Below are 26,925 nucleotides of genomic sequence, written 5' to 3' on the forward strand. Positions count from 1 at the left end.
ACACACACACACACACTGGACTATATTGGCAGCAGAGCCACATAATTCAGTGTCTGTGGGAAGTGGCTGCACAATGAAATGGCCTCGTGTGTTTACGTTCGCGGGTGTTGATGACAGGTATAAATCTGTCCTCATGAGGACAACAACCGCCGGAGACTTCCGACTGAAGGTGCGTCAAGCATCCAGCACGATACATCATAAATGTCATTAATAAAAAAAAACGAAAACAGAGACAAACACAAAGGCCTTAATGATGCTCATGGATGCAGGCTAAATGTCCGTTAAGCACATGTATGGTAGTCATGTGAGAAATAAATCAAAAACCTTTTTATAGACCCTCCAGCTCACAGCTAATTTATTTATAGTATAGTATTTATAGTTATCTCTTTCTTTCAGTCTTTCTTTCTTTCTTTCTTTCTTTAGGCCTTCTATCGGATAATAGGTGAAGTTATTCTTACCCCTGCGCACTGTTGATATATCGGTAATAATGGCCACCGCGTGTTTATAAACTGAATAATAGAATAATTAATTATAGCAAGAATAATCAAACGTTCGTTCATAGCATATATTTTAGCTTGTAAAGCACCACGCTGTTGTCCATTATTTAACAAATACCACTGGGCTCATAAGCGTCTATTCTAATTCAGATAAAACAGATAACTATTTATCAGATAAATAATACAAAAATAGCCTAATAGATTATAACTTTACCACCGGAAAAAACGACATCACTACAAATATCAATATAAATATAACTAACCAGAAATCACCATTTAGAGAAAAACTGAGGTCGTTTCAATGGTCAACTTATTAAAGATTTTAGACCTATAGCGGAGATCCGATGAGTCTGATAAACAGAAGGTAAAAGGGAGTTGGTTTTGAGTGAATGAACCTTCAGCTGTGATTTGTTTAGAAAAAACTCAAACAGCCTAAAAACAGGAACTTAAACACCAACAAATAATAGTTGCTTTTAATGTTCAACGTTCAATATAATGATTATTACAGCTCATTTTAAACGTTTTATGACATGAACCTGATCTGTTACTCTGTAATAGTTAAGAGGCCAACAACTCTACCGAAAACGTTTTTATGCTTAAGTATTATTATTATATTATAATGATTATTATATTATTTAAATGTTTACTTAAATCTACATACAGGAGGAAAAAACACAATATTTTTTTAATCGAACTTAGAAGGAAGGACATACTGAGTACAAAAGCAAAGACCATTTTGGAAATTTCTGGTTATTATAACGCGGAACGTCTAATAGGCTATCTAATACAATATAAATAAAAGGTAATTTGTTTGGTCACATTTTTATAAAATCAAGTTTCATTAGAATAATTTTCCACGTTTGTTTTTGGTTTGGAGAGAGAGAGAGAGGTAGAGAGAGAGAGAGAGAGAGAGAGAGAGAGAGAGAGAGAGAGAGAGAGAGAGAGAGAGAGAGAGAGAGAGAGAGAGAGAGAGATGATAACAGCTGGATCTTGATCATAGTCTCTCACTCCTCCTCCTCTCGGTCGTGTCTCCTCTTCTAGTAGTTTATTCTTAATTTTCTGAGAGTCGCAGTGCCTTTGCTTCACTTCTTACCAGCAGATCTGATCTGAATAAGGACGAGAGATCTTTGCGGATTGTATTGAATCAAATATTTTTGCGTGAACACCCAGCAACCCCGTGCGTAACTGCATCCACACTATCATTATCCCTTCTATCAACACGGATGTCCAGCTTCAAGGAGAGGACATGTATCAGGGCATAATGACAACCAACCACGGACCCGCTTCCTATGAGGCCGGATTTCTCCACAACGCCTCGGCGGGAACCTCTCCGGTTTATGTGCCCACCACCCGGGTCGTCACCCCCATGATTCCGGCGCTGCCTTACCTCCAGACGCCCGGCGCGTCGCAGCAGAGCAGCCCCGTGTCGAGCCACTCTGCCTGGGCGCAGCCGGGCGCCGACTCGGTGCCCTCGTACAATCACTCCCCGGTGTCTCCGCGCTTCGCCTTCTCCACCAGCCCGCCTCTGTCCTCCGGGGTGGCAACGGCCCGAGAGACGGCAGCTTCTTACAACAGTCCGCTAAACATTTCTGCCAACGGGAGGGAGCACTACGGGGCCCGGAGCCTTAGCGGGTCGTATCACAGTCCCTACCCGGCCTACATGAGCCCCAACGTCGGTGGAACGTGGTCGGCGTCCCCCTTTGATAGCCCGGTCCTCCACGGTCTCCAAACCGGCGCTCACCCTGGCGCAACACGGCACCCAAACATAGGTAACAGGAAAATATACATTTTTTAAAAACTTTATTTTATCATTTAAATAATTTCTGTAGGTGTCATAAACAATATAAGGGTTTTTATTTTTTGAAAATCAGACATAGAGACAGAAAACTACCAGCTTTAATATCACCACTAAAAGTGTCGATGCTGTTGATAAAAAGAGAGAGCAGCATGTCTGTTTTATTTATGTATATTTGTCAGTGTTTAATGAAGGATTAATGGCCATAATAACACACACACAGAACGAGGTGAAGGGTTGCAAGGCCAATTTCTATTTTTATTCTTTATATAAAAATATGTATTTATTATAGGCTATATACATAAGTCCAGGATTATCTTAAAAAAATAATTAGCATGCTGAAGGACAAGACTTGAAAATATGTCTGCATGTAAAGCAGAAATCTTCTCTTAACTAACGCCCATCAAGATTAAAACAGTGTTAATTGACACACTAAACACACAATTGCACTCATTTGAAAGGCCTGAAATAGGATTTACAAAATGACACGCAAATCAGTATAATAGTAATACAATAGATCTCTTACAATCTCTCACAGAATTATGTATTATAAGCGTTTATAATTACATTTTAAAAAGGTATGACATGGAATTTCTGCAGAACGAAATTTAACGACAAATTTAAATGATGCAGGACGTGCGAGTTTGTTTTTTTTTTTCTTTTAAATCCTTACATTTCATATAAAAAAAAAACACACCAACTAAAACATAACGAATTTTAGAAAGTCACAGCAGCCACAAGAGATATGACCATAAATTCACCTCAGACACGGTGAGTCCCTGCAGAAGGTGACTGCTGATTGTCACCTTTGAACCCTTTTTTTCTTTACGTTACATTATTATTACTAACAGTAATAGAACAACACCAACGTATTTTTAAGGCAGTTAATATCATATAGAAACCACAGTTTATTTTATCATAAAATGTAACATATGTCTTTATTCCTAAAACATCAGAGTCGTTTGATCTTGTTTACGGTTGTTTGGGAGTCTGTACTGGCTGCTCCGCTGCATTATATTTCTGTTAATATCAAACGTGTCAGGTATATTACTTTATTAGGTATAGCTTACATTACATGTTACAAGTGTCTTGAAGTGACATTTTACACGTAAAAACAACATAAAATAATTGAATGAAATTATGCACAAGAAAAAAAGGCAGAAGTTCTATATTATAACATTTCCTTTATGAATAACAATAAATAGGCCAGACTGAGTTAAAGAATGTAGCCTAACATTTACTCAAATGGCTATTTTTACACACAACTACCAGGCCTGGGATATAAATATGTTTTGTATATTTTTATGAATCAAAGACACATTATTGGAGTGATAGAAATTAATATTTAACTGAGCCTGAATTGATAACACAGTTTATGGGGATTATGGTTTATGAGTTGTGTTTGACTGTGGCCTCATGATGAGGTCAGATTTGATTTGATATAAAGTGTGTTTGAGCCAGATCCTGATCAGCAGCACAAGACTAAGTGAGTGATTTCTGCCAGTGAGGATACAGTGAATCCTTTTTCATGATAAAAAACATGAATATTTGGAGTAATTTGAACCCTAACAGTCGGCTTCAGCTTGGCCCTGAGTGGATTTGGTCTCTATAGCTGCAGGTTGCCCTCTGGACCAAATCAACGCAGTGATTTTGCTTAGCTTGTCAGTCCTTCAAATGGCCGCAACTTGCACCTTGTATAGTCTACTTTACTAATCAGCGTTGTATTTATTTGACCTGCGTTTCTTCAATTATCTGTATTTTCTGCACTGCTGGCAGCTACAGGGTGATGGACGTCTAAAGCATTTCATTTGAATATATTCCCATTTCATTATCATGTAATTTACAACTTAATCGGACAGGCTGTATCATTATTAGACGTATCACTTATTATTGGTATCAACAGTTGATTAACAGCTGATAACTTCCTCTTTTATATATCTATATGCCACTCCGTCCGCCTACAAATTAAATACCTGACTGGCCGATGTTTCAGCCTAAATGTTCCCATCAAGACAACTCTCCTATTTGATGAAGAAAGAAAAAGATCAGCTGTCAGAGTGTGACAGATAACAGCATTGATCCTCTCTGACCTCTTCATCTGATTACAGTCACACTCAACTCACAGGCTGTTTCCTCACTGATGGATAAAATGCTAACAAGCTTCAGCTCACTGTTTTATAATCACATCTAATTTGATGAGATTTCAGTGTTTGATTAAGAGGCCGTTCAGTGAAAGTCTCTGTTCTTCTGTTGGTGAACAGGAGAAAGAGAAACTCCCTCAGCTGTAAGGTCACTTACTTTCAAGAGAAATGAGGGGAGAAATAAATCACATTGGGAATCTTTTAATGATCATCACATAAAAATATGTAAATATTTAAGAAAACAACTCATGAACATATTTGTTAAACTGTTTAAGTAAAAACAGAAGTTAAGCATTAGTTGTATAGCACGTCATGCCTTGATATGATAATTCTTTCTTAAATCTGATCTTACTTAGGTTGGAAAATGATTTAATGTAAACATAGATATCATCCTCCCACAAGAGAACCTTTTTATGAAATATGTTTTGTATATTTGTTGGACAAATACCATTATTTTATTTTGTATTATCACTCTGATGGGATTCTGGCAATACTGAAAGTTGAACGTGTTTCCATCACATACAACAAGCCTTTCTTAGCCTTTGAATATAATATAAAAAGACTTTATGACTTTAACACTTTAAGGTTCTCTCCTTTTGTGTCATGTTGGCAATTAACGCACAAATCTTTCTGCAGGTCGCTCTGCTTTTTAGTGAACAGTGGAGGAGCAAATGTTACAGTAAAGTCAAATTTAAAAAGCAATGAATATAAAAGGCATAAAATATCAAAAGAATAGTAAGAATAAATAAGCTACTTCATGCTGTAAAATTACTGTACTGAAATTGTTACTAAACCCCAATTTGGTGTCATATGCTGTCAAATTTACAACATGAATTTAGATTCATTTAAAAAATAAAATTTTACAAACTTAATTAACAAAATTAATTTAATTATCTGTTATGGTCACATTGTAAGTGATAGGCGCAGGTTCAATGAAAAAAGAAATATGTCTGAAGATTTGGAAATAAAACAATTTATTGATTTCTAATACCAGCTTTAGGTATTTTTATTCAATGCTTTATTAATGTGCCACAATAAATTGTAATTTGGGGGCTTTTCCAAGCACATATTGATATATGAGATGTGATTGTTTGCGATTAAATCAGCAAATGTTTTTCTACCACCCTTTTGCCCCTACATGAATATTTCTCTGGATCCAACCTTGTTTTTATGACTCATTTTATGTTTTTTTTTATAAAATAGAGTAATAAGTATAAAGTAGCATAAAATACAAATTCTCAAGTAAAGTACCTTAAATTTGTACTTGTACTTGTAGGTTGTTGGGCTTCACCATTTCTTATAGCAAATGTTGACTGACCATATCTACATCAAATGTTAATATTTTGATTATGTTTTTCATATAAAGTCTCTAGGTAAGACAGCATTAAACGTATAAAGTCTCAGAAAAAGGAAGTATTCATGTGAAAGTAGCCCAGAACTGTACTTAGATAAAGCAGAGTAAATGAACTTCACCACTGTAGTCCCTCATTAACTTTACATATTTCACAGTAGATTGGGTCTTTTATTTATTTTTATCACCTTTGTCCTCTAATAGTGTTACTGTGGTTGTTTTTAAACTGCACCCTGATAGAAACACACTGACATTTATCAAGCGGAAAAAATAAACCTGCATTGAGATAGACATGTACACTGCAGTATTTCTCTTGTGTATTGTCTTGTGTTGCTGCGTTGTGTTGGCTACAATTGCTGCCTGGCTCAAGGTTAGCTTGCCCTGCGGTCTTTGTTTTGCTCTTAGCCTTGGAGGAGGCCAGCATATGTATCAGTGTCATTCCTGTTACCCTCTGCAGTGAGGGAGGAACAGATGGAGGCCAGATTTGTACTATCTGAAGAAGAAGAATTATGCACAATGGAGCGTACAGTTCAAAATGCAACATGGGCCGATTTAAATGTGACTTTTACACTTAATAAGTTGTTTTTTTCCCCCACATTTCTATTTCTATTCTCAGCATAAACTCACATATCTGATAAATGTTGTAACCTGTAACTGTTGGCATCAATGCTAAATGGAGCCTAGCTGTCACTTCCACACTACAGATTGATGTCTCCTTCCCCTGAATGGCTAAGTGGTTCTTTGGAGATACTCCGTTATGTGCCAGATGAGAGAGTGAAGATGTCACTCATCAGATGTCACTCATCAGATGTCATGCTATCTGACAGAGAGGCAGAAAGAGATGTGATAAACACAGAGTTTCTATCTGAATATGATGGAGCTCTACTCCATCTCTATTTCTAGCCGAGTCTTTATCTCATGAGGAGCAGTGAGATAAGGAGGGATTCCAGGCTGCTGTTGTGTGGGGCTGTAGGACCTGAGGCTGCACCTCCTGCTGGTGTAGAAATGCCACAGCAGTTGATAATCACCCTGTAAGGATCTGACAGAGCAGGAAACTGTTTATTAAAGGAGAGTGGAGAGAATGTTTTGTGGCATGAGTCCAGCTGGAAGTTAATTTCTCTAAGAATCACAGAAATGAGCTCAGGTTGGGCCAATAATATGAGCTACACATGTACGAAGTTACATGTGGTAATTATGGCTGACAGACACTCTGATTAGTCACTTACTGCCAAAACACATTAGTAAAACTACTTTTCAGAAAAACTGCCATGACTTCAATTTGATCATCATTTTAGTTTATCCAATGAAGTTTTAAAAGAATTCTAATAAGAAGAAATATCATTATATTGTTATCATTCATTTATTTTTAAATTATTGGCTAACATTGTACAATGGTGGGAGAAATATATCATTTACTTAAATAAAAGTTGTAACCACAGTGTAAAAATACTGCATTCAAAAATGTCTTACTTAAGTAAGTACTCACTATGCTAAATGGTCCATTTCAAAATAATGCCAATAATGTATATTGTTATGTTATTGGATTATAATTATTAATGTATGTATCACTTTAATGTGGCAGCTGGTGAAGGTGGAGTTAATTTTAATGACTTTATATACTGCTGGGTAGCTTAATATAATGTTGATAATAATATAATAATATTTTGTATTAATTAAGCTACGTGAATCTGTAAATTAATTAGTAACTCAGTGAATCAGATACATGTAAGAGAGTAAAAGGTATGAAGTAACATTAAATGTAAATCCAGTTACAGTTTTTATACCCAGACTACTGTAAGAAAAAATTGATTTATTTTGGCTTATTATTTTTCTTTCTTGTCGTCCTTCGTCAGACCTGTTTGATGACTTTGCTGAGGGGCGAGAATGTGTGAACTGTGGGGCGATGTCAACCCCCCTCTGGAGGCGGGATGGTACCGGCCACTACCTGTGTAATGCCTGCGGATTGTACCACAAGATGAACGGCATCAACAGACCTCTTATAAAACCTCAGAGACGGCTGGTGGGTGACAGCAGAGCACTTTTCACACGTGTCATACTGTGAAGTAATACAGTGTGTTACGTGGACGATAAATTTAGCTGCAGTGAAAACATTTTAGTTTTTTTTTCATAAATAAAAATTAAACAAATATCCTTTTTTAACTGATGCAGTCTGCCTCGAGGAGGGTGGGTCTGTCCTGCACCAACTGTCACACCACCACCACCACCCTGTGGCGACGAAACGCAGAGGGAGAACCAGTTTGCAACGCCTGTGGCCTCTACATGAAACTCCATGGGGTGAGAGAGAAAGTGCATATCTGATACTGCTGAAATCTTGTATATAACCAGTTTAAACACTTCTTTACTTGAACCTCAAACTGGAATTTGCAAAGAGTGAAAACAGAAGATCTAAATATATATACATCAAGAAAGTGAATACACATTTAAGCAAAGGGGTGTCTGAGCAGGTTTTATATTTTTTACCTGTATCCAAATTAACTAACCACTGACTGCCTGGATGGTAGCATATCCATCATAAAGGAGCTAAAAAAGACGATAATTCCCACAGTTTTTGAAAATGTATTTTTAGAAATTTGTGTAAAAATGTCTTCAGGCCAAGAAACTCAATATCTGTCATCAGCCCCCTCGGATGCTACATCTATTTCACTTCAGTCCACTGTTTAAATAAAGGTTCTTTGTCTTGGTGTCTTGACAGGTACCACGACCCCTGGCTATGAAGAAAGAGGGGATCCAGACCCGCAAACGCAAACCCAAGACCCTCAGCAAGTCCCAAACTGGTGAGCTTCAAAACCAAAAAAGTTCTTCTGCTTGTGTGTACTGTGTGTAGATACAGATAGATAAACAGGTGAGGGCACATAGAAGAGTTAAATTAGGGCTCCCCTCCCTAAAACCCCTGACCATCATTATTGTATGTACGTTAAAACAAAATGGGAGAAGGGAAAACATTTATTTGAATAGAAACTAAGTAATTTGTAGCCTCATTGTCCTACTCCCCCCCCAGCTTTTGCATCCCATTTATGAGCAAGTATATGTATTTTGGTATATGTCATGTATATATATATATACATATATATATATATATGTTACAATACCCATTTACCCATTCACTTGTGTATACTATCTTTGAATATGTATTGACCTCAGTTTTGTGCTCCACAGGGACCCCTGGCAATGAGGGGACTCCAGTCACACCGAGCAGCACTCCCCGTGCCTCCACCGCCTCGGAGGAACTTCGCCAGATAAAGACAGAGCCGGACACTCACAGCTTGTACACACACCACAGCGCACATGCACAGGTTGGACATCTTTTCAGTCGACTTATACAAAGTATTCATTTTTTAAAATTTCTTTATCATGAAAAAACTGGTAGAGGCGCACATTGATCATTACATTCAGCATTATTCAACATTAGAATAGTCTTATAAACACAGAAAATTGTGTTTCCTGAAGGGACAGATAACAGTTAAACTGCTGTTTAGAAATGATTATTATAAGCCAAATTCTACAATATGGAGGAACAAGAAAAGGGGAAAAGAGGAAAATCTATTATCTCAATGTAAGTGTAATTCCTGTACTCACCATTTCCATCTGTATCCCTCTAGATTTCAGCCCTGCCAGCCTACATGGCAGCTCAAAGTGGGGCCATTCCTCTCAAGATTTCCCCGGGGTCCACGGCGGGTCTTCTGGCTCCAAACCTGAGCCCTGGAACAACCTAATCCTGGCCTAGAAGATCTGCAACCCAGCATCTCAAACCAAGCTATCTATACAGATTAAACTCTCCACAGAGACGAGGGTCTGCGGACAGCAGACTGCCGCTCTGGATGCAGACGTTCCCACAGCCTGCACACCTCTCAGTGCCTTCAGTATAGCGCTCTGGGACAAATACGTGGGCGCCACAAAAGACATGGAGATCTTAAACAGAACTGCACAGATGCTGTGTGTTCAATCACAGCAACCAAGGACTGAATGGAGTTTGTGTTAGACAATCATTAAAGAGCAGCGCTGTGGTTAGACACACTACAACTCTTGATATGAAAACTACGCTCTCACCTTTTCAACCAGCTGAGAGAGGCATTAAGTGTTGATAAATACTGTAACATAAACCAGTGACACATAACAGTAATGGTCAGACTTTTTGTCCCTGAGTTATTTTTATTTCAGTGTATTTGTCTTCAGTTTCGTATTATTATAGACAATTTACCATAAAATGAAATGAAATCATAAAACATGTAAAGAACCACACCTTAATGTCAAAAGTAGCACCATGGAGGAGTTGTAGCAAGTGTAGTTAAAGGGTCGTTTCACATAATAAGAAAAACTATACACTTTAACACTCACAAGTAGTATTTACTTGTAGATATGCCACCACAATGCAATGGAGGGAAAATGGCATTTTGTTTGTGGTGCTAATAGTTATTTCAAAAAGCTCTTTCCAGAACAAATGTGTTGGCTAGGTAACAATCCACAGACCTCAGTGTGGTCAGTTTTCAGTATTTTGTATGTTCGGTAAATGATTAAAACTTTTCAGAGGTAGTGAGGTCTGTGGATTATCCTATTAAGCACTTTGCTATTGAGTTTTTCAAAAGGTTTAAATTAATTGAGCACCACAAACAAACATCCAATCATTATAGTTTTAGTAGGGTGGCTCAGTCTCAGCAGCAATGTCTCAAAACTTAATTACTGTAAGGAAAGGAAAACTATCTCGGTATAGTCGCTTATTTGCAATGAGTGTAATTTCACACTGCATCTAATTCTAATCTAATCTAATTCTACAAAGACAATCTGATTCGGAGCGTTCCTAATAAACTGTAACGAGAATTGCTCAAGACATCCATCACTCCTCAACACCAGTGATAAACATGATCTCCTTCTCAGTGCAATAGAAGCAGCACCCTGGTGGCATGTTGTTTCTGAATCTGTTGCCTGAATTGTGTACTTTTGTCTGTTTAATTGAAATTGTTAAAAAATATTAAAAAAGAAGACATGTCAGTGTTGACACCTCTATGGAAAAATAATGTTTGATAAACTACCTATACAGCAAGTAAGTTGCACATGATGAATGTGGATGGTGGTGATGGCAAGCAGCTCCCTCTCCTGACAGAAGTGCAAATGTGCACCAATAAGAAAACTTTTTTTCTTTAATACTTGAGGGCATTTAAAAAAAAATCCTGCTAGTATTTATTATTGACGGCACAACACCAAACCACACATTTATCATCTTTCAGCTGAAGGTTGTTTAATAAACTTTATGAAGCAATACTTTAATTTAGTTGTGACAAACATGAGGGCAACATGTGTAAATGTGGGATATCGCCACGTGTAATTATTACCAAAATAACAAATATATGAGCATATATGTTAAAACTCCACTCCAGTATAATTGTAATACACCATTTGTGATATATTGTGAGTAAAGACACAGTGAGAGATGGGCATTTCTCAGTGTGCGCTAACACTACCTGATGCCGTTTCCTCCTGTGTGCAACTGTAGTAGCTCTACTGAGGAAACTAATAAAGACAAAACATTTCAATGTAAATGGTATTTATGATGTAAAGTTTTGGTGTCATTCATTCCTCTTCAAATGCATACCCAACATTTGTGAAGTATGTAACCTCTTAAGAGTTTAGTTATCAGACAACTTTTGAATCTTCCTCTGAAAACTGTATCCTTCCAATTTGTAAGTATTCTTTTGTGAACTTCACAACATCTTTGATAAAAAGCTGGACGGTGGATTGATTGAAATCTTCTGTCAGCTTCTCCCTGATGGACTTGGCATATCTGTCCTGCACCATCTCCCTCCAACACTGTTGAAATGTGAGTCTTATTTGATAGTGGATGGGGTCAGATACTTGTGAACTAAAAGTGTAATTGAATGCAAATGTCCGTCCTTTTTCTAAACATTCCTCAAAACTCAAAGCTTGTGCAGCTTCAACCACGGTGTTCACCTCCTGGCTGAAGATATTTTTCTCATCTTCTGTTAAAATACAATGCATACTTTTGAAGTAACTCTTCCAGTCCTGGCCCTGCACAATGTTTATTGAAGGGAAACCCACAGATCTCAGGAGGTGTTTCACAGCAGAAAACAGGTTTTCACATAAAGGAGTAACATCTGTGCTCTTTTCAGCTGCTTTAACGTAGCTCTCATGATCATCAGTCTGATCTATACAGTCCACTTGGCTATAGTTAAAGTCCCTGAACAGATTTTCTTTAGTTCCTTTGAAGCCCCAGCATTTTACATAACCTACATGAGTCTTGACTCCATACACACTCCACCACTCCTGAGCTTTCTGAACCAGGTTCAGCATGCATGGACCAGTGTTTCTAGCCAAACACGGGCTGTTCATGGTAAAAACATACACCTTCCAGCCTTGTGAGACAGCCTCCGACTCTAGAAGTTCCTCGGTTTGTTTAATAATGATGTCCTCGCTGTGCTCTCCGTTGTTGTAATTTGGATAATAAGGTCCATACATGACGATCTCCTCCTGTTTCTCAAGAACGGCCCATGAATGCTGCTTATCTTCTGCGCCACATTCCTCAGTGAAGTCATGGTAAAACTCCAAAAACTTCTTGTTGACCGAGTCATTAAGAAAAATGTCATCAGAGGCTTGTCTGAACTTGAGATGCTCCAGTACTTTCCTTACAGAGTACTGTGTGTCAGTCCAGGATGATATCTGCTCAAAGAAGCTCTGAGTGTCAGTCAGGTGTTTTGTGGCTTCAGGTGTGCAGAAGTGACTACAGGTTGTCCTGTAACATAAAGACATCTCACTGTAAAGCATAAAAGGTCTGGGTGAATAAAGCACAAAACACTGCTTCTCATCTGTAAATATACACAAAAATAAAATGTATGCATATAGTCAAATTACTTATTTAATTGTGATGTTTAAAGGAAAAGTTCGACATTTTGGGAAATATATAGCTACAGCCAGCAGCCGATTAGCTTAGCTCATCATAATTACCATAAACAGGAGGAAATAGATAGCCTGGCTCCACCTACCAGCACCATTAAAGCTCAGTAATCAGCTTGTTCTATGTAGTTTGTTCAGTCTGTACAAATACTGAAGCAAAAAAAACAGCACATTTCAGTTTTGACTCCAGGCAGGGACTGGAAGAAGTAGTCACGCCAAGATGGCCAAGAAATAGTTAAAAAAATAAGTTGGCCCCTGTTTCCAGTCTTTGTGCTAAACTAAGCTAACCAGTTGCTATAGCTGTAAATCATTTTAATAGACAGACATTAAAGAGGTATTTAACTGTGCAAGAAAGGCTGTACGTGTATTTCCTATAACTAAATACGGTCTGAATTGTGTAATGTAAATAACATTTCTTCATATTTCATGAAATGGTTTCAGAAAATATGTCTTAAAAAACATTTACAGACCAGGAGAGCTAATTATAGCTCATTGTTTCATTAAATGAAAAACAAATGTGCTGAGAACTTTTTGACACAGTGAAAAGTATCTTTTCTATAAGCACATTTCTGGGGTTGCAATAGGACTATACATTTTAAAACTAGGATATGGTTGGCTATATTGGAAAATACACATTTGAAACAAAATGATACCAACAGGAACTGAAAATGAGTTACCTGAAATACCCTCTTAAATAAACCTGTTGTTCCCTGTTGCAACACACTGATACCTGTTTCATATCCATTATGAACATATACTGGAATTCTTTTTCAGTCAGTACTTACTTCAGTCTGACTCTGTCTGACCTGTCAGTGTGATAACCGTCCAGCAGAGTTTCCAGGCTGGCCAAACATTTCTTTGAGTAGAGCGGAGGCTCCTTTTCGTATCCATTAAACAAAGGGCGCTTACGGCTCAACCTGAATAAAAACAGACAGATTAACGCAGGATCAGAGGACAGTCTCTGTACAGTTTCTGTTATAAATTAACCAAATTTTTGTAGGCTTCATGGGCCATCTGTGGACAACATTTTGATGGTTTTGCTGAAAGGACAAAGGAATTTAAGAGCCTATCCAATGCCTTCAGCTGTTCAAGCATGGACAAATGTCCAGAAAAAGTCACATTTTAGGATGCAAGTAAAATGTCTCTTAGCCTCTCTTTCAGGTTTTTGTCAAAGTAATAACTGAGTTTACTCACATGGGAAGTTCCATCCTCAGCCCAGGTAAAATATGTTCCTCTTGTAGGGTGAGTCATGTAAATGACCGATTTGATGTCAAAAGAGACAGCTCTGACAAACTAAGCAACAGCAAAAAGGTTACACTCTCAACATGTTTGCTCAGACAACTGCTGGGTAGTTTGTGACTGTCAACTGACCGAGCTCCTCCCCATTGGTAATGCTCTAGGCCATACAGATATTACCTAACCTGCATACTGTTGAGGTACATTATTGCCTCTAGCAGCCAAGCTGAACAATGTGTGTTTGTATCATCAACAGGCATCCTCAGTGCTTTTTTTCCCTCCAGTTTAGCAGGTTCGCAGAAGTATGCAAAGGAAAGTCCACTTTTCTTCTGAAGTCCAACAGTTTTGCCCTATGAAGTGAAAGAAAATGTGGACAAATGTCTGAGATGTTTCTGGTTCATTTTATTGGTAAAGTGATTCATGGAAGCTTTCAAGTGACACACATAATTGGTTTCAGTTCACAGCTGTGTTGCCCTGAAGCAAAATCTCTTCAATCATAATTACAAAATTAGTTCTGCATTTACATGGATGAAAAAGTCCTGCTATGATCCCAAATGTCGTGTGTACGTGTAAAGCCTACCCCGTGAGGGAGAAATTATTATAAAGCAATTTTTTAGTTACTCTGTATTGGAATTTTAAACTTAATTTATGTAGTGTGTTATCATTTTTATAAACACACTTCACCCTTTTGTGTTAAAAAAAAAAGGATTTTGTTTATTATTATAAGACAGGCCTGTACTATCAATCTGATGAATGAAGTATGAGTACAATAATCAAACTGACGCAGTTTATTTACCATATCAGGCCGCCTTGTAAAGCTGTTTGAAACTGAAGATGCTGTTTTCTTTTCTGTCTGCCAACAATTACCTAAAACAACAAAAAACCACAAAACAAAAGACAAACAAATGTTATGGTAGACTGAAATAAGAGCATGATATATTAAAACCATTTTGACCTCATCAAAACAACAACTATGGAGGTCTGGGGCCTTTGGCTCTTTATCATCATTGCTGGGTTTTTATGTGTTTGCATCTTTGTACAGTTCTTTAACAACACCACAGCAAACTGTACTGACATCAATCTCCTTTGTGTTTTCTTGCGGCTTTGGTGAAATGTTGTAGCTGATTGAGGTAAACATGAAGAGACAGTGTAACATTTAAAACAAGGCATGTGAACACATGAGGGGAGACTGTTGCTATAAACAGAGCCAGAGTAACAAGTTAGACAGGATGTGGGTTTTAACATGATGAGAGTGTCTCTAGTTTTTGACAAAGTAAATGTGGAGGAAGTATTCAGATCTTTTACTTAAATAAAAGTAAACATTTTCAAAAAAGTTTAATCTATTTAATCAATTGATTGTTTGGTTGGTAAAACTTCAGGAAGATAGGGACACTAAGTAACACCTTCACAAAGCTTCTTTTGTTAAACCAATAGTCCCAACCATAAAAATTATTAAAAATACATTCAAATTACTGAAATAATTCAAAGGTAAATCAGCAAATCATCACATATGTGAAGCTGGAACCACTGAAACAATTATCAAAATATTTTTTTTTTCGAGTAGCCAATTGATTGACTAATCATTTCAGCTGTTCTACTGTTGGCTAGCCTAATTTATAAGAAAACATCATATTTTATAAGCTCTTCATATGTTTTGCAAGCAAAAATAATTCAACTGTAGAGTAGAAACTAAAGCTGTCATACAAATGTGGTGGAGTACAATATTATATATACGTATTATGTCTGTCTGTCTTTTGACCACTTTGGTTAAGATTGAAATATCTCAATAACTATTAGATGGACTGCCATGAAAATTGAGTAAAATGAACAATCTTTGAATTACCATGTGGGAAAGGCCCCCTCTAGTGGTGACTTTATTTCCAGTTCTCCCCTACTATTTCTCCCCCCACCTGAACTCTGCCTCACCTCACACTGACTTTGGGGCAATCAGCCCAGATTTGCCCTTTTTTGCAGTCTGACACACATCATCATAGAAACAGAAGGGAAGCTACAACTCCCTTAAAACCGGTGAGTGAGATTTAGACTTTTGATAACAGTATCCACTTATCTTCATGTAGTATAACCATACAGTATGACAGAGTGAGTAAGATTAATAATCTCTGAACAATTACATAAGTGAAATTAAAATGTGCAGGACTCCTTCATTACTTTACCTCTATACAAAATATACAAAAAACCTCTGGTGTAAGATGCTCCCGAAGGTTACTTGAGTTTTCATCAACTCTGCCAGGCACAACAGTTTTACAGTGTATTAATCCTGCAACAAACAGGGCTGTCGGCCCTAATCAGAATTGCTGTCATTAGTTTACCTTCAGCACTCAAAAGACCAGTATTTCCTGTTTTGTAAAGGAGCCGAGGCCTGAAATTGAAGGAGCCGACTCCCTGTAGCTCTCTTCCTGCTCCACTCTGTCCACTTTGTGAAGGATCCATGGTATGACGTTGAGGGAGCTGACTGCTCATGGATTTCATCCAAATTCCACCTCAGCCTCTTAGCACTTGCTCTGTGTCGCTCTCTTCCATGCTCCTCTTTGTGGAGGAGCTGAGGCCTGACGTTGAGGGAAACTGAAGGTAGACTTTCTTCAGGTTGCTCCACTCGCTGCCCTAGAAGCCCCTGATGCTGAACAGATACCTGTGGGTGACAGACAGTCAGCTGCAGAGGAACAGCAACAGGAACACAAAGAAGAACACCACGGGACAGGAGGACGAGCAGGAACAGGAGGCTGTCACCAGCAAGTTCTCATCCTCCTCCTCGTCGTTCTCCATTAGTTGATGACCATCTCCCTCAAACTCTAAACTTTGAAAGTAAAAGGACTAGATGTTTCAACCTCAGCTCCAGATACAATCAGTCAAGCTTCAACAATCAAAACTAGAGGAATGTGCTCTGATTTGAATACATCTGCACTTCCTGACATCATGTCATTCAGAGCCAGTAGGTTTTACAGTATTTTTGGCCCTAATTTTTTTTTTTTTTTTTTTTTTTTTTTTTTTTTTTTTTTTTTTTTTTTTTTTTTTTTTAAAAAAAAAAAAAATATTATTAAAATTATTTAAAAAATTTGGAAAAAAAAAAAAAAATTTATTTTTTTTTTAATTTTTTATTTATTTAAAAATGTCTGCACAAGTGTGTATGTGTGTGAATCTAGAAGAAAGTAAGAGAGAAAGACAAAGATATATTAAATAGGGAAAAATGGAGCTGACTGTGCTCTCCATGCTTGGACTGGATCTTGGAGATCTCTTCTTGGTGATGAGCTACTTGGCAATGAAACAGCTCAGCTTAACTCAGACTCAGCAGGCTTTTCACCACAGGTAGCTGTGTATGAGCTAACTGTGGGCTACTTTTAAAAACTTTTAAAAAAGAATACATCAAAATAAATATATTTTGAAAAGGTAATTCATACATCAAGTTGTACTTAAGTGTTTTTTGCAAATTCCTGGTCTCCTCAATTTATTTGTGACAATTTTTTTTCTTAATAAACAATTACTAGTATAGTAGTATAGTATTAAAAGTATATAGTATTTAAAGCCTCTTTTTGTGTATAGTAGATGGGCATAATATGTATAGTATTAGTTTACTGTACTGTAAGTTACTTATCTATAGCCTACTATGCATTCTTGAGTTTCTGCTGCTGTGACACTTACATTTCCTTAAGTAGGATCAAAAAAAGTTGTTCCTATCTTAAAAATGAACAATGTGTGCAATCAGTGAATTCTTAATATACCATGGAGAGTTTAATAATTAACCTAATAATAATAATAACAACCCCAATATAAAACATTGCTTCACAGTCAGACAAAATAGCATAAAAGGCTAAACACATACCAGTATAATAAACAACAAATAAAAGTTCATAAATGTACCTTTAAAAAAAACAAAATAAAAAGAGATAAAGCTCAGAAATATTTATGTATGAATTCATTTTCATACTTTCCGACTATCACATACATGAACACTGTGTTTTAGTGACAGAACACGGTCTGATGATCACAGCCAACAGGTATCGGTCCTCAGATTATATTATAATGGAGCAGGTATGGTTTCCCTTTTGGATAAATAAGTGACCAATCAGGAGCCGCCCAGCGCTGACAGTCCGCTGAGGCGGGGCATCACACCAGACGCTCTGGGCTCTCATTGGACGCTGCGCACTAAGCCCATGACTCGCCAGCCAATCGGAGGCGTCAGTCGATCTGACGACACTTGTGACTGAAAGCTGTTTTCTCTCTTCATGCTGCCGCTGCTGCATCTCAACGAGGCATCCCTTTGATGGGGAACATCTCTCCGGGTTCACACACCAGTTTGTCAGAGTAGCAGCTGAACACCTGAAGCGGCATGGACATCCTGAAGTCACTGGGCCACCCGGAGGAGATATTCAACCTGTTTAAGTTTAAAATGGGGGGTTGCAGTACCGTCATGCCAAAGTTGGATTATGTGAGTAAAGCCGCTTTTTTTAAAAAACATGTACAGGCTACTCGGGAGCACATTGGCCATGTGAATGGAGACAGCAGCCGCATAAAAGCTGGATGCACGGTTGCATTTGAGGTTCAGCCTCGCGGATCGAGCACATAATGTTCCCCTTTCAATAGCATCTGCACGGACCGCGACACGGAAACCCGCATTGGCCTATTAATAAGTAGGACTGTACACGCTTAGTGGAGACAACCTGCATTGTAATGGATTGACCTATATGGTGGTCAGTTTTTCTCCTTCATGAGCCGATGGAAACAGACTCAGCTAGTTGGACTAATTAGATCTGTGTTCGTTCTCTCTCTCTCTCTCTCTCTCTCTCTCTCTCTCTCTCTCTCCTGTGTTGGCTCTGATGCACACGGGCAGATATGACCATTGACTCGGGATTTACGTTACATAATGAGCTTGGAGGGTTCAGCGGCGGGGAGAGATGCTGTGCGCATGTTTGACGGATAATCCCACTGTTTTAACACCAATGTGACCCAGAGAGAGAGAGAGAGAGACTGCACATGCTGCAACATGAGTTTTTATTAGACAAAAGTAAACTCATTACTCATTCATAGTCTGTGTATGTGATTTTTAGGATTGTCTGGAGAGGGACCTTAAAATGAGTGTAAATAGGCCTAAGTGCTACTATGAAATTACCAAACCAGGCAGCTAACAATGGATGATACCAGCTGTTGAACAGGTGTTACATCTTTCTCTCTGACCAGTCAGATTCTGTGACACCATCAGGAATATGGGCTAATCAATGTTTGCTTGTTCCAGACCTCTGACCGCCCAACACTATTGTTCAAACACTATTTTTTTAGGATACTTAAGGCCAGTGTGGAGGATTTAGTGGTATCTAACAGTGACGTTGCAGATTGCAGACCATCTGAATACAGCTCAGCCTTCCAAGCGTGCAGGAGAAAGTACGGTGGCTGTGAAAACTCATGAAAAAGCACAAGGCCCTATCTATAGCCAGTGTTTGGTTTGTCTCTTCCTGGCTACTGTACAGAAGAAACTCTGTAGTAGCCCGCTCCCTCTGTTGGTACAAAATGTTTATTCTAGGATAATAAAAACACAACAATTCATATTTTCAGGTGATTATACACTAATGAAAACATATCTATGGATATTTAATCAATTTCTGCCAGTGAGCCTCCTAAATGTGACACACTGGACCTTTTTAAAGTAAAAACAAAATGACAATTCAGTTCAACTATCAGGCTAATTTAAAGGTTTTTGCAGTGATTATTTAAAATATTTTAGTTTTACCTCAAGTGGTGACCTCATAACATTTGAGTCACAAATGTAGATTATATTGATAAAGCAACCTATCTGTAAATATTTCCTGTTAATATTTAGTCAAAGCATCAGGTACAGGTTACAGATTTTACTGTAACAGGTGTATCTACACCAACATCCTACTGCTCTTCCCACAGTGGGCTAAAGTTGAAACATGATCAGCCTATGTGATTGGCTGACTGCTGATCATGTGACTGCAGTTACAGGAGGCTGTTCTGAACCCTCCCAACATGCACTGGGATATGTTCATGTATTTCTATGGGTGTCATGTTTCCACTGTTTCATAACTCTTAAACAATTAGATATTACCAGTGAACGTGGTTCCATAATGGATGATGTTGAGTGCATGATTCTTCCCAATGGACATTTTGATTGCATTAACAATCTCCAGCAAAGTGAGTTATGAAGTTAATCATCAGTTAATCACAAGTGGTAGTGTTCAAATGACACATTTCCATTTGAATGTCAGATTAACTACATTTTGGCTTGGTTCTCTATTAGTGTACACACTTTAATTTTGTTTTATATTCTATCATGTATAGTAGTGCATAAACTCTTCATTATGAAGATTAAATTGTTATAATTACACCAACAAATTATAGTGACTTCTTAGTTACCTGCATGTGCTCATCTAAAATCATAAATATATCAATGCTCTTTCATTAGCACAAAGCAATATTATTCATGAACATCTCGATTATGATCCAGCAAGCTTTCAATAACCTGCAGGTTTGTTGCTCTGGCAACAGTTTAAAATCAATTTTAAGAAGCTTTAAAGCTACAATTGTCTATTCTAATCTGGACATTTATGCATGCACGAAAACAGTGCCCTGCACTTTTTATTATGATATATTAATCCTAAAAAAGATGGAAGCAAAAAGCTTTTATGCATGCGTGCATGACTTAAACCCAAACACACAGGAGTCCCTCAGTCATGACTGAAGAAAAACCCTGTTTTGTTTTTTACACGTTTTACATGCGTGTGTGGTAACAACCACCAGGAGCCAAAATAAGCTCATTGCAAAAGCAGACATTAAGACTCGTGTGTGTTTCTAATGTCACTTTCTGCTCTGATGCAGTAGCCTACTGTGTGTTCACACTGCTCCACTTCCTCGCTACAGGCGCAGATTAGGAAACACGCTGTATGTAACGCTGTGTTGTTTTGGAAGGTGGGAGGAGCGGCGCAGTCACAACAGCAGATCTCCAAACGCTGTGCGCAGACCTCGCTCACCTTCACACGGAGGTCGGGCTGTTTGCAGATCAGCGGAGCGCTTTGTTTTGACGCTCACAAACGTCCTCCTAAAATTGTTTCCCCTCGCTCGACCTCTCCGCTCGCGTGTCCTCTACATGGACTGCGTGTTTCAAACGTCGACATGGACAGGGTCGGATTATAGCTGCAGGGTTCGGTCGTGCTGTCAGGTTATTCGTATGGCCGGAGCTTGTTGCAAGTGTCCGGTCTCTCTGTCCGTGTTGAAGCGCTCTCTCTCGGTGGCTCCGCGGGGCTGCGGATCCGCTCCTCGGTCCCTCCTTCTGGGCTGGAGGCTGGGGGAGCGAGGCCTGCAGGAGGCCGCCCGACCCTCCAGCGCCCTCAGACCCGCAGGCTTTTACCGACACACCACCTTCCTCTGTCTCTCCTGCCAGGAGTCCATGAGTGAGAGTCTGCGGACCTGCTACCTGTACCTGAACCAGACCAGCCGGAGTTTTGCAGCCGTGATTCAAGCGCTGGACGGGGAGTTGAGGTGAGTAACTGGGAGCTCCATGTGAGGAGGGGTGTGTCTGCTCTGTGGGCATGTTTTCTTTCCTGAGCGCAAGGGGCGTTGGCTGGGGCACTTCTCTTTTCCTCACCAGTCATTTTCTGTGTGAAATGTGCCAAGGAAAAAGATGCATTCAAAAATCATACAGCTCAGACTACAGTCCTCTTCGAGCCCACTGTGCGCTTTGGTGTTGCGTTTGTCTTATTACTCCATAAAAACTCAAACTCAACTCAAATGATGGTGTGTCTATAAATAAATATTTGTTCTCAGGCACGCAGAATGAACAAACATTGCATTATTTTAGGCAGCAGCCTCAATAAACCAAAATGCCTCCAGTTCGAGGCTTTTGTGTGGACTTGAAGAGAGTAACATCAGTAGTGACAGCTCCACTGATTTCGAGATTCGAGAGGTTTATTGTCATATGCACAGTAAGAAACGCAGTGGTTTATACCATACAATGAAAATCTTACTTTACACAAAGGTAAAAAATAAGACAAATACACAACACAAATAGAAAAATAGAATAAAGTTCAAATCTAAAATATAACTTAAAGTGCAGAACAGTGTAGCATTTATGTAGCTGAAGACTTTTCAGTTGATCTGCTAACCGGCTCAGCTCACTCAATGTCACTCATAATAATAATAATGATAATAAAAATAACCAGGGACAGTGTAGAAACAAATGCTTTTGATGCAGAAGGAGATTTAACGTGTCTATTAACATTAAACCACCAGTAACAAAAGTCTTAATGTGGTCAGATTCTCGGGGTAACTTGTGATGACCTGCAGCAGTAACTGCTAATATTACACACATGCTGTACATACACATCTAAAGTGTGTGTGTGTGTGTGTGTGTGTGTGTGTGTGTGTGTGTGCATATATCCCTGGTCAGAGGGAGTCTTCTACATATAGACTAACCTGATGTGACATGCTGCTATTTTTGTCCTCTTGTGAATCAGTGATGAGGTTGCTTTTCAGTCAGCGTTTGTAAAAGCTGTCTCTTGTCCCTCCCTCCTGTCTTTATGATGCAGACATGCAGTTTGTATTTTCTACCTGGTACTGCGAGCGCTGGACACAGTGGAGGACGACATGAGCATCCCTCTGGATAAGAAGGTCCCCATGCTGAACGATTTCCACACCTACCTGTACCAGGACGAGTGGTGCTTCACTGAGAGCCAGGAGAAAGACCGACAGGTTCTGGAAGATTTCCCCACGGTCAGTAGCACTGCATGCTGGTACAAAGAAGGGCAGTAGGCAGGTTCATTAGGCTCTCCAGGCTTAATTTACAGATGTAGTCCCTTTTTAAATGACAGATTTACACAATAAAATGCCATGTTAATTATAGAGTTTAGTTGTAAACTTCTGTGTGATAGAAAAGTCTTAAATAAAATCTTCGTCACTCAGATTGAAGATTGTCATAAATCATTAACTGTAATCTTCATGTGTGCCAATCCAGATATCCCTGGAATTCAGAAACCTCGCTCAGGAGTACAGAGACGTCATCTCAGACATCTGCCACCGTATGGGAGTGGGAATGGCTGAATTCCTGGAAAAGAAAGTGGGATCCATGAAGGAGTGGGACTTGGTAAACGATAGCCCTGTGTTACCATTATGTTAGGATAACAGCAGAAATGTTGAACATATTAGGAGTATAACAGGACCATGTGTTTAAATAGCAACTAGAAATGAATTTAGACTTAAATTTGTAAAAACACAAACAGATGTGTGGCAGCGTTTATGGTGCCTTATACTGGACATAATATTAGAGATGACCAAACAGATTAAAGCAGAGAGAGTATTGTTTTGTCTTTGGCTTGGAGGAAAATGATCTTATTGACGTGTATCTTTGTCTGTGACAGTTTGGAAGTTATGTGAGTTTTGAAAAACAGAAATATTAGCAAACAGCAAGCTAACCTTTGACGTATTGGCACTGATTGTCTCAGTAATCATGTGACAGTTTCACTTAAGTTGCAGTTTCATTCTGTCTTAATATTTTCAGTCATTCTGGTAGCTTAATTTTTATGAAGTCTTACCACACAACTTCAAAATCTGCTGACAAATCTATACTGCACCTTTGGATATTACAGTGACATTCTATAAAGTCTTGTTTTATCTTCTGTGCAGTATTGCCACTTTGTGGCCGGGCTTGTCGGTATCGGTCTGTCTCAGCTGTTCTCTGCGTCCAAGCTGGAGGACCCGGAGGTGGGCCGGGACACGGAGCTGGCCAACTCCATGGGCCTGTTCCTCCAGAAGACTAACATCATCCGAGACTATCTAGAGGACACACAAGAGGGACGTGCCTTCTGGCCACAAGAGGTAATATCGCGGTGTGACCTTATTTGTTTTACCTTGTTTGCTTGTGTGTCTGACCCACAGTAAAGAGTATGATAGTTTAAGAAAATACTGAACTTTAGCATTTACTCACATTTTATCAGCAGAATATTTAGATTTTGCACACAGACTTTATGCAGCATGGTGACTTGTGTCACACAAGTCTAACATTGATAGTGTCTCTTTAAAACAGTTAAAAAAATGGATAGATTTTTGTTGTCATAGTTATTGTTTGCTATTTGAGTAATCATCCAAGATATGCATCTTTTACAATTACGTAATTTGTTTGTTACTGTTGACGAGGGAGACTCCTTTCGACATGCATTGCTCATATTGCTGAATATATAACGACATATGTGATGTGTGATCTTGTGTGCCTGTGAAGGCTTGGAGTCAGTTTGCCGGTCGTCTGGAAGACTTGGCCCAGCCAGAGAAGCTGGAGTCGGCTCTCTCCTGTCTCAACCTGCTAGTCACCGATGCTCTACGACACGTCCCGGATGTTATCGCCTACCTGTCCCGCCTGCGCAACCAGAGCGTTTTCAATTTCTGTGCCATTCCACAGGTACACGCTGATTTATTACTTACAAGATTCCAGCGATTTAGGGATTTAATGTGATTTGTATGACATAATATTTGAACAGCATTTTAGCGTAATGTTTTTTTTCCACTTGACCTATATGTTAATCTTCTCTTGGCCAGGTGATGGCTATAGCTACACTATCGACATGCTACAACAACCCCATGGTGTTCCAGGGAGTAGTGAAGATCAGAAAGGGACAGGCGGTCACACTCATGATGGAAGCCACCAACATGAGAGCAGTGCAGACCATCATCGGCCAGTACAGCCAGGAGGTGGGTGTGTTTTTGTGTTTACTCTCTTAGTTCCACCACATTGCCGCACTTTAACACAAAACAATCTCCCTCTCTGCAGATTTTACAGAAGGTCTCCCTCACTGACCCTTCACGGGACAAGACCCTGCACATCCTGGCTCTAATCCAAGAGAAGTCCGCCCTGTCACAGTCCAGCCTCCCCTCTAGAACCCACCACCTGTCGCCCATGTACCTGTCTGCCGCCATGCTGCTCGCCGCCCTCAGCTGGCAGTACCTCAGCACCACTGCAGCACAGGCACAGGGCACAGGCGACATGCAGGGACAATGAACCCATTTACGCTCACCTTTCCTGGGGCCCACAGACTCAGAAAAAGCCTCTTTGCTTGCTATGGAGGTCCTGTTCTCCTCTGACTAAAGGAATCTGAAACACTTCTTCCCACTTTACCCTCTTACCCTCTGGCCGTTACAGGACCATGGACATATTTAGACTGTGGAGGGGTTCTGGTAGCAGGTTGATCTCATTAGGTTGTTTGATTGTGATTTTTAGTCCATCCTGCATCTGGATCAGTTATTTACACACAGTGTTGTGTGGTTATATTCACCAGCATAAATGGCACATTGAAACAATTCAGGGCGTTTTGTTGTTTGACGTTTATGTTGATTGTGTTCTTTTTTTTGTTTTAAACATTTTGACCCTTTGAATTGAGTGAAATTATTCGGCATATTTGAATATTTCAAGAGAGAAACTGATCAAATGAATTCATTGTTTTGTCATTAAAATTAATAATAATTGTCTTCCTTAAAGTTTGTTAATATGGTGAAATGCACCATGTGTGACTGCCCATTTCAGGATTTGGAGAGAACATTGTCACCAAACTTAATTAAAGGGGACCTGTTATTTCCAGCGCTATATTTTTATTCTAGGGAACCACTAGAGTAGCTTTAATAGTTTCTGGTCTTCCCTCTGGACTTTGGGCTGCCCTGCTTTAATTTTTCATTATTTACAGTTTCCTGATGGACCGATAGTAGTTAGCTAACTGCTGCAAACTGTTCCTGCTGTTCAGTAGTTAATTGTGCAACTAGTAGTCTTATTAGCTGACTGGCAGACTGGAAGCTCAGAGCACCAGGGGAGTGTTTAACGTTACGTCTCTGGAACAGGAACTTTAAACCGCCTGCGGTGGTGCCTGAAGGTCCAAGTATGTCAGTCAGTAGCAGTTAGCAGTTGGCTACTTTAGCAGTAAGTAATGCTAAATGTCCATCAGTAAACAACGTAAATCACAGAGGAGCCAGAGGACATCGGAGAGAGAAACAGAAACCGTTGAACTTTCACATACAACCAAAAAAGCCTTTTCTGCAAGACAAAAACTTGAGCTGAACGTCGGCTTGTTGCACAGTGGAAAAAATAGTTTTTGCTCACAGGGAATAACTTTAACATATTAACCTTATTATCTGACATTCTAACAATATATATATATATAACAGAAAATAAGGGAAATCATATAATAGAAAGCATAATAGGTCCCCTTTAAGTTTGTGGTTGATTTTGTGTCAAATTTTCGTTTTGTTTTTTTGTTTAGCTTACAGAAGAAACTCAAATGAACTGTTACACGTTCCAATAGACACACAGTATGTTAACATAGACGACAGAATCCACTCACAGTAGAGCTTAATTTCAACACTTTATGTCTGTGTTCTATTTCAACTCTGTGTCCTTAGGAAAAATAAATAGGAAAAAAAGAACAGACGGTGCAATTTCAAGGTAGTTTTGACTGTTTAAATGATTATGGGAGAGAAAATGTAATTTCTAATACATTTGATGTCTGAAAGAAATGCATATTGAGACTGCTAGCTAAAGTGTCCTTAATGCAGCTTTGGTGAGTAGAAAGGCTAGCACAGAGTAACCTTGTACAGAACCAAAGGAGAGCTACAAACATTGCTATGTAATGTGAAAGTTTGATTTGTACATATTTGAACAAATAAACAGATGAAGTAAAAGAATGTAAACAGTCTCAATGGTGATTGTGCATATAACACGTGGCATGTCTTTTTTAAAGCCTGTTTATAAAAGAGATTCCAGACTCTAAGTTATATTCTTATATTTTCCAGCAGAGGTTCAAGGGTCATATATTGTGCCGGCTTTGTTTTTGTTTAGATTTCTGAATATGTGTACATCATAGTTATGAAGCATAATAATGAAAAGGAAAGATTTTATGTAAGTTAATAATAATGGTAATTGCTTTCTCTTAATCATTGCCAGGTCATAATTTTAAGACCTGTCAACCTTTGGAAAGCCAT

General features: G+C 38.8%; 3 protein-coding genes across 5 annotated transcripts; 2 read left to right on the plus strand and 1 right to left on the minus strand.

Annotated features, from left to right (window-relative positions):
• Positions 1–1,521: 1,521 nt before the first annotated feature.
• On the plus strand, positions 1,522–11,351 carry gata4 (GATA binding protein 4). The gene is given in 7 exon segments (XM_051409714.1): positions 1,522–2,266; positions 7,638–7,804; positions 7,954–8,079; positions 8,498–8,579; positions 8,962–9,098; positions 9,405–9,468; positions 9,471–11,351. Coding segments are annotated over 7 exon segments (1,158 nt in total). The 5' UTR covers positions 1,522–1,743; the 3' UTR covers positions 9,530–11,351.
• On the minus strand, positions 10,034–21,060 carry LOC127368658 (uncharacterized). 2 transcript variants are annotated; one of them, XM_051409710.1, is made up of 6 exons: positions 20,946–21,060; positions 14,741–16,594; positions 14,130–14,294; positions 13,903–14,001; positions 13,494–13,625; positions 10,034–12,547 (listed from the first exon to the last, which is right to left on the minus strand). In XM_051409710.1, the coding sequence occupies exons 4-6, from the start codon at positions 13,914–13,916 to the stop codon at positions 11,434–11,436; spliced, it is 1,260 nt and encodes a 419-aa protein (XP_051265670.1). In that variant the 5' UTR covers positions 13,917–14,001; positions 14,130–14,294; positions 14,741–16,594; positions 20,946–21,060; the 3' UTR covers positions 10,034–11,433. The 2 variants fall into 2 exon arrangements, with proteins under 2 accessions (XP_051265670.1, XP_051265671.1); XM_051409711.1 differs by lacking the exons at positions 13,494–13,625; positions 13,903–14,001; positions 14,130–14,294; positions 14,741–16,594; positions 20,946–21,060 and adding an exon at positions 12,760–13,480.
• On the plus strand, positions 18,175–26,634 carry fdft1 (farnesyl-diphosphate farnesyltransferase 1). 2 transcript variants are annotated; one of them, XM_051409704.1, is made up of 8 exons: positions 18,175–18,388; positions 21,356–21,453; positions 22,500–22,683; positions 22,925–23,053; positions 23,593–23,784; positions 24,185–24,361; positions 24,499–24,651; positions 24,731–26,634. In XM_051409704.1, exons 1-8 carry the CDS (start codon positions 18,290–18,292, stop codon positions 24,956–24,958), a joined length of 1,260 nt encoding a protein of 419 aa, XP_051265664.1. In that variant the 5' UTR covers positions 18,175–18,289; the 3' UTR covers positions 24,959–26,634. The 2 variants fall into 2 exon arrangements, with proteins under 2 accessions (XP_051265664.1, XP_051265663.1); XM_051409703.1 differs by lacking the exon at positions 18,175–18,388 and having other exon boundaries at positions 18,496–21,453.
• Positions 26,635–26,925: the final 291 nt, after the last annotated feature.

Source organism: Dicentrarchus labrax, unplaced genomic scaffold (genome assembly GCF_905237075.1).
Source record: "Dicentrarchus labrax unplaced genomic scaffold, dlabrax2021, whole genome shotgun sequence".
Taxonomy (NCBI): domain Eukaryota; kingdom Metazoa; phylum Chordata; class Actinopteri; family Moronidae; genus Dicentrarchus; species Dicentrarchus labrax.

What these genes read in the sequence shown, in the direction of transcription:
- LOC127368658 (XM_051409710.1), bottom strand. An exon ending in TCAGACAGAGTCAGACTGAA is followed by an intron (nt 12,548 to 13,493) that starts GTAAGTACTGAC and finishes TTTATGTTACAG; the next exon opens with GACAACCTGTAGTCACTTCT.
- fdft1 (XM_051409703.1), top strand. Translation starts at nt 21,062, where the DNA reads ATGGACTGCGTGTTTCAAACGTCGACATGGACAGGGTCGGATTATAGC. An exon ending in GCGCTGGACGGGGAGTTGAG is followed by an intron (nt 21,454 to 22,499) that starts GTGAGTAACTGG and finishes TTTATGATGCAG; the next exon opens with ACATGCAGTTTGTATTTTCT. An exon ending in GTGCCTTCTGGCCACAAGAG is followed by an intron (nt 23,785 to 24,184) that starts GTAATATCGCGG and finishes GTGCCTGTGAAG; the next exon opens with GCTTGGAGTCAGTTTGCCGG.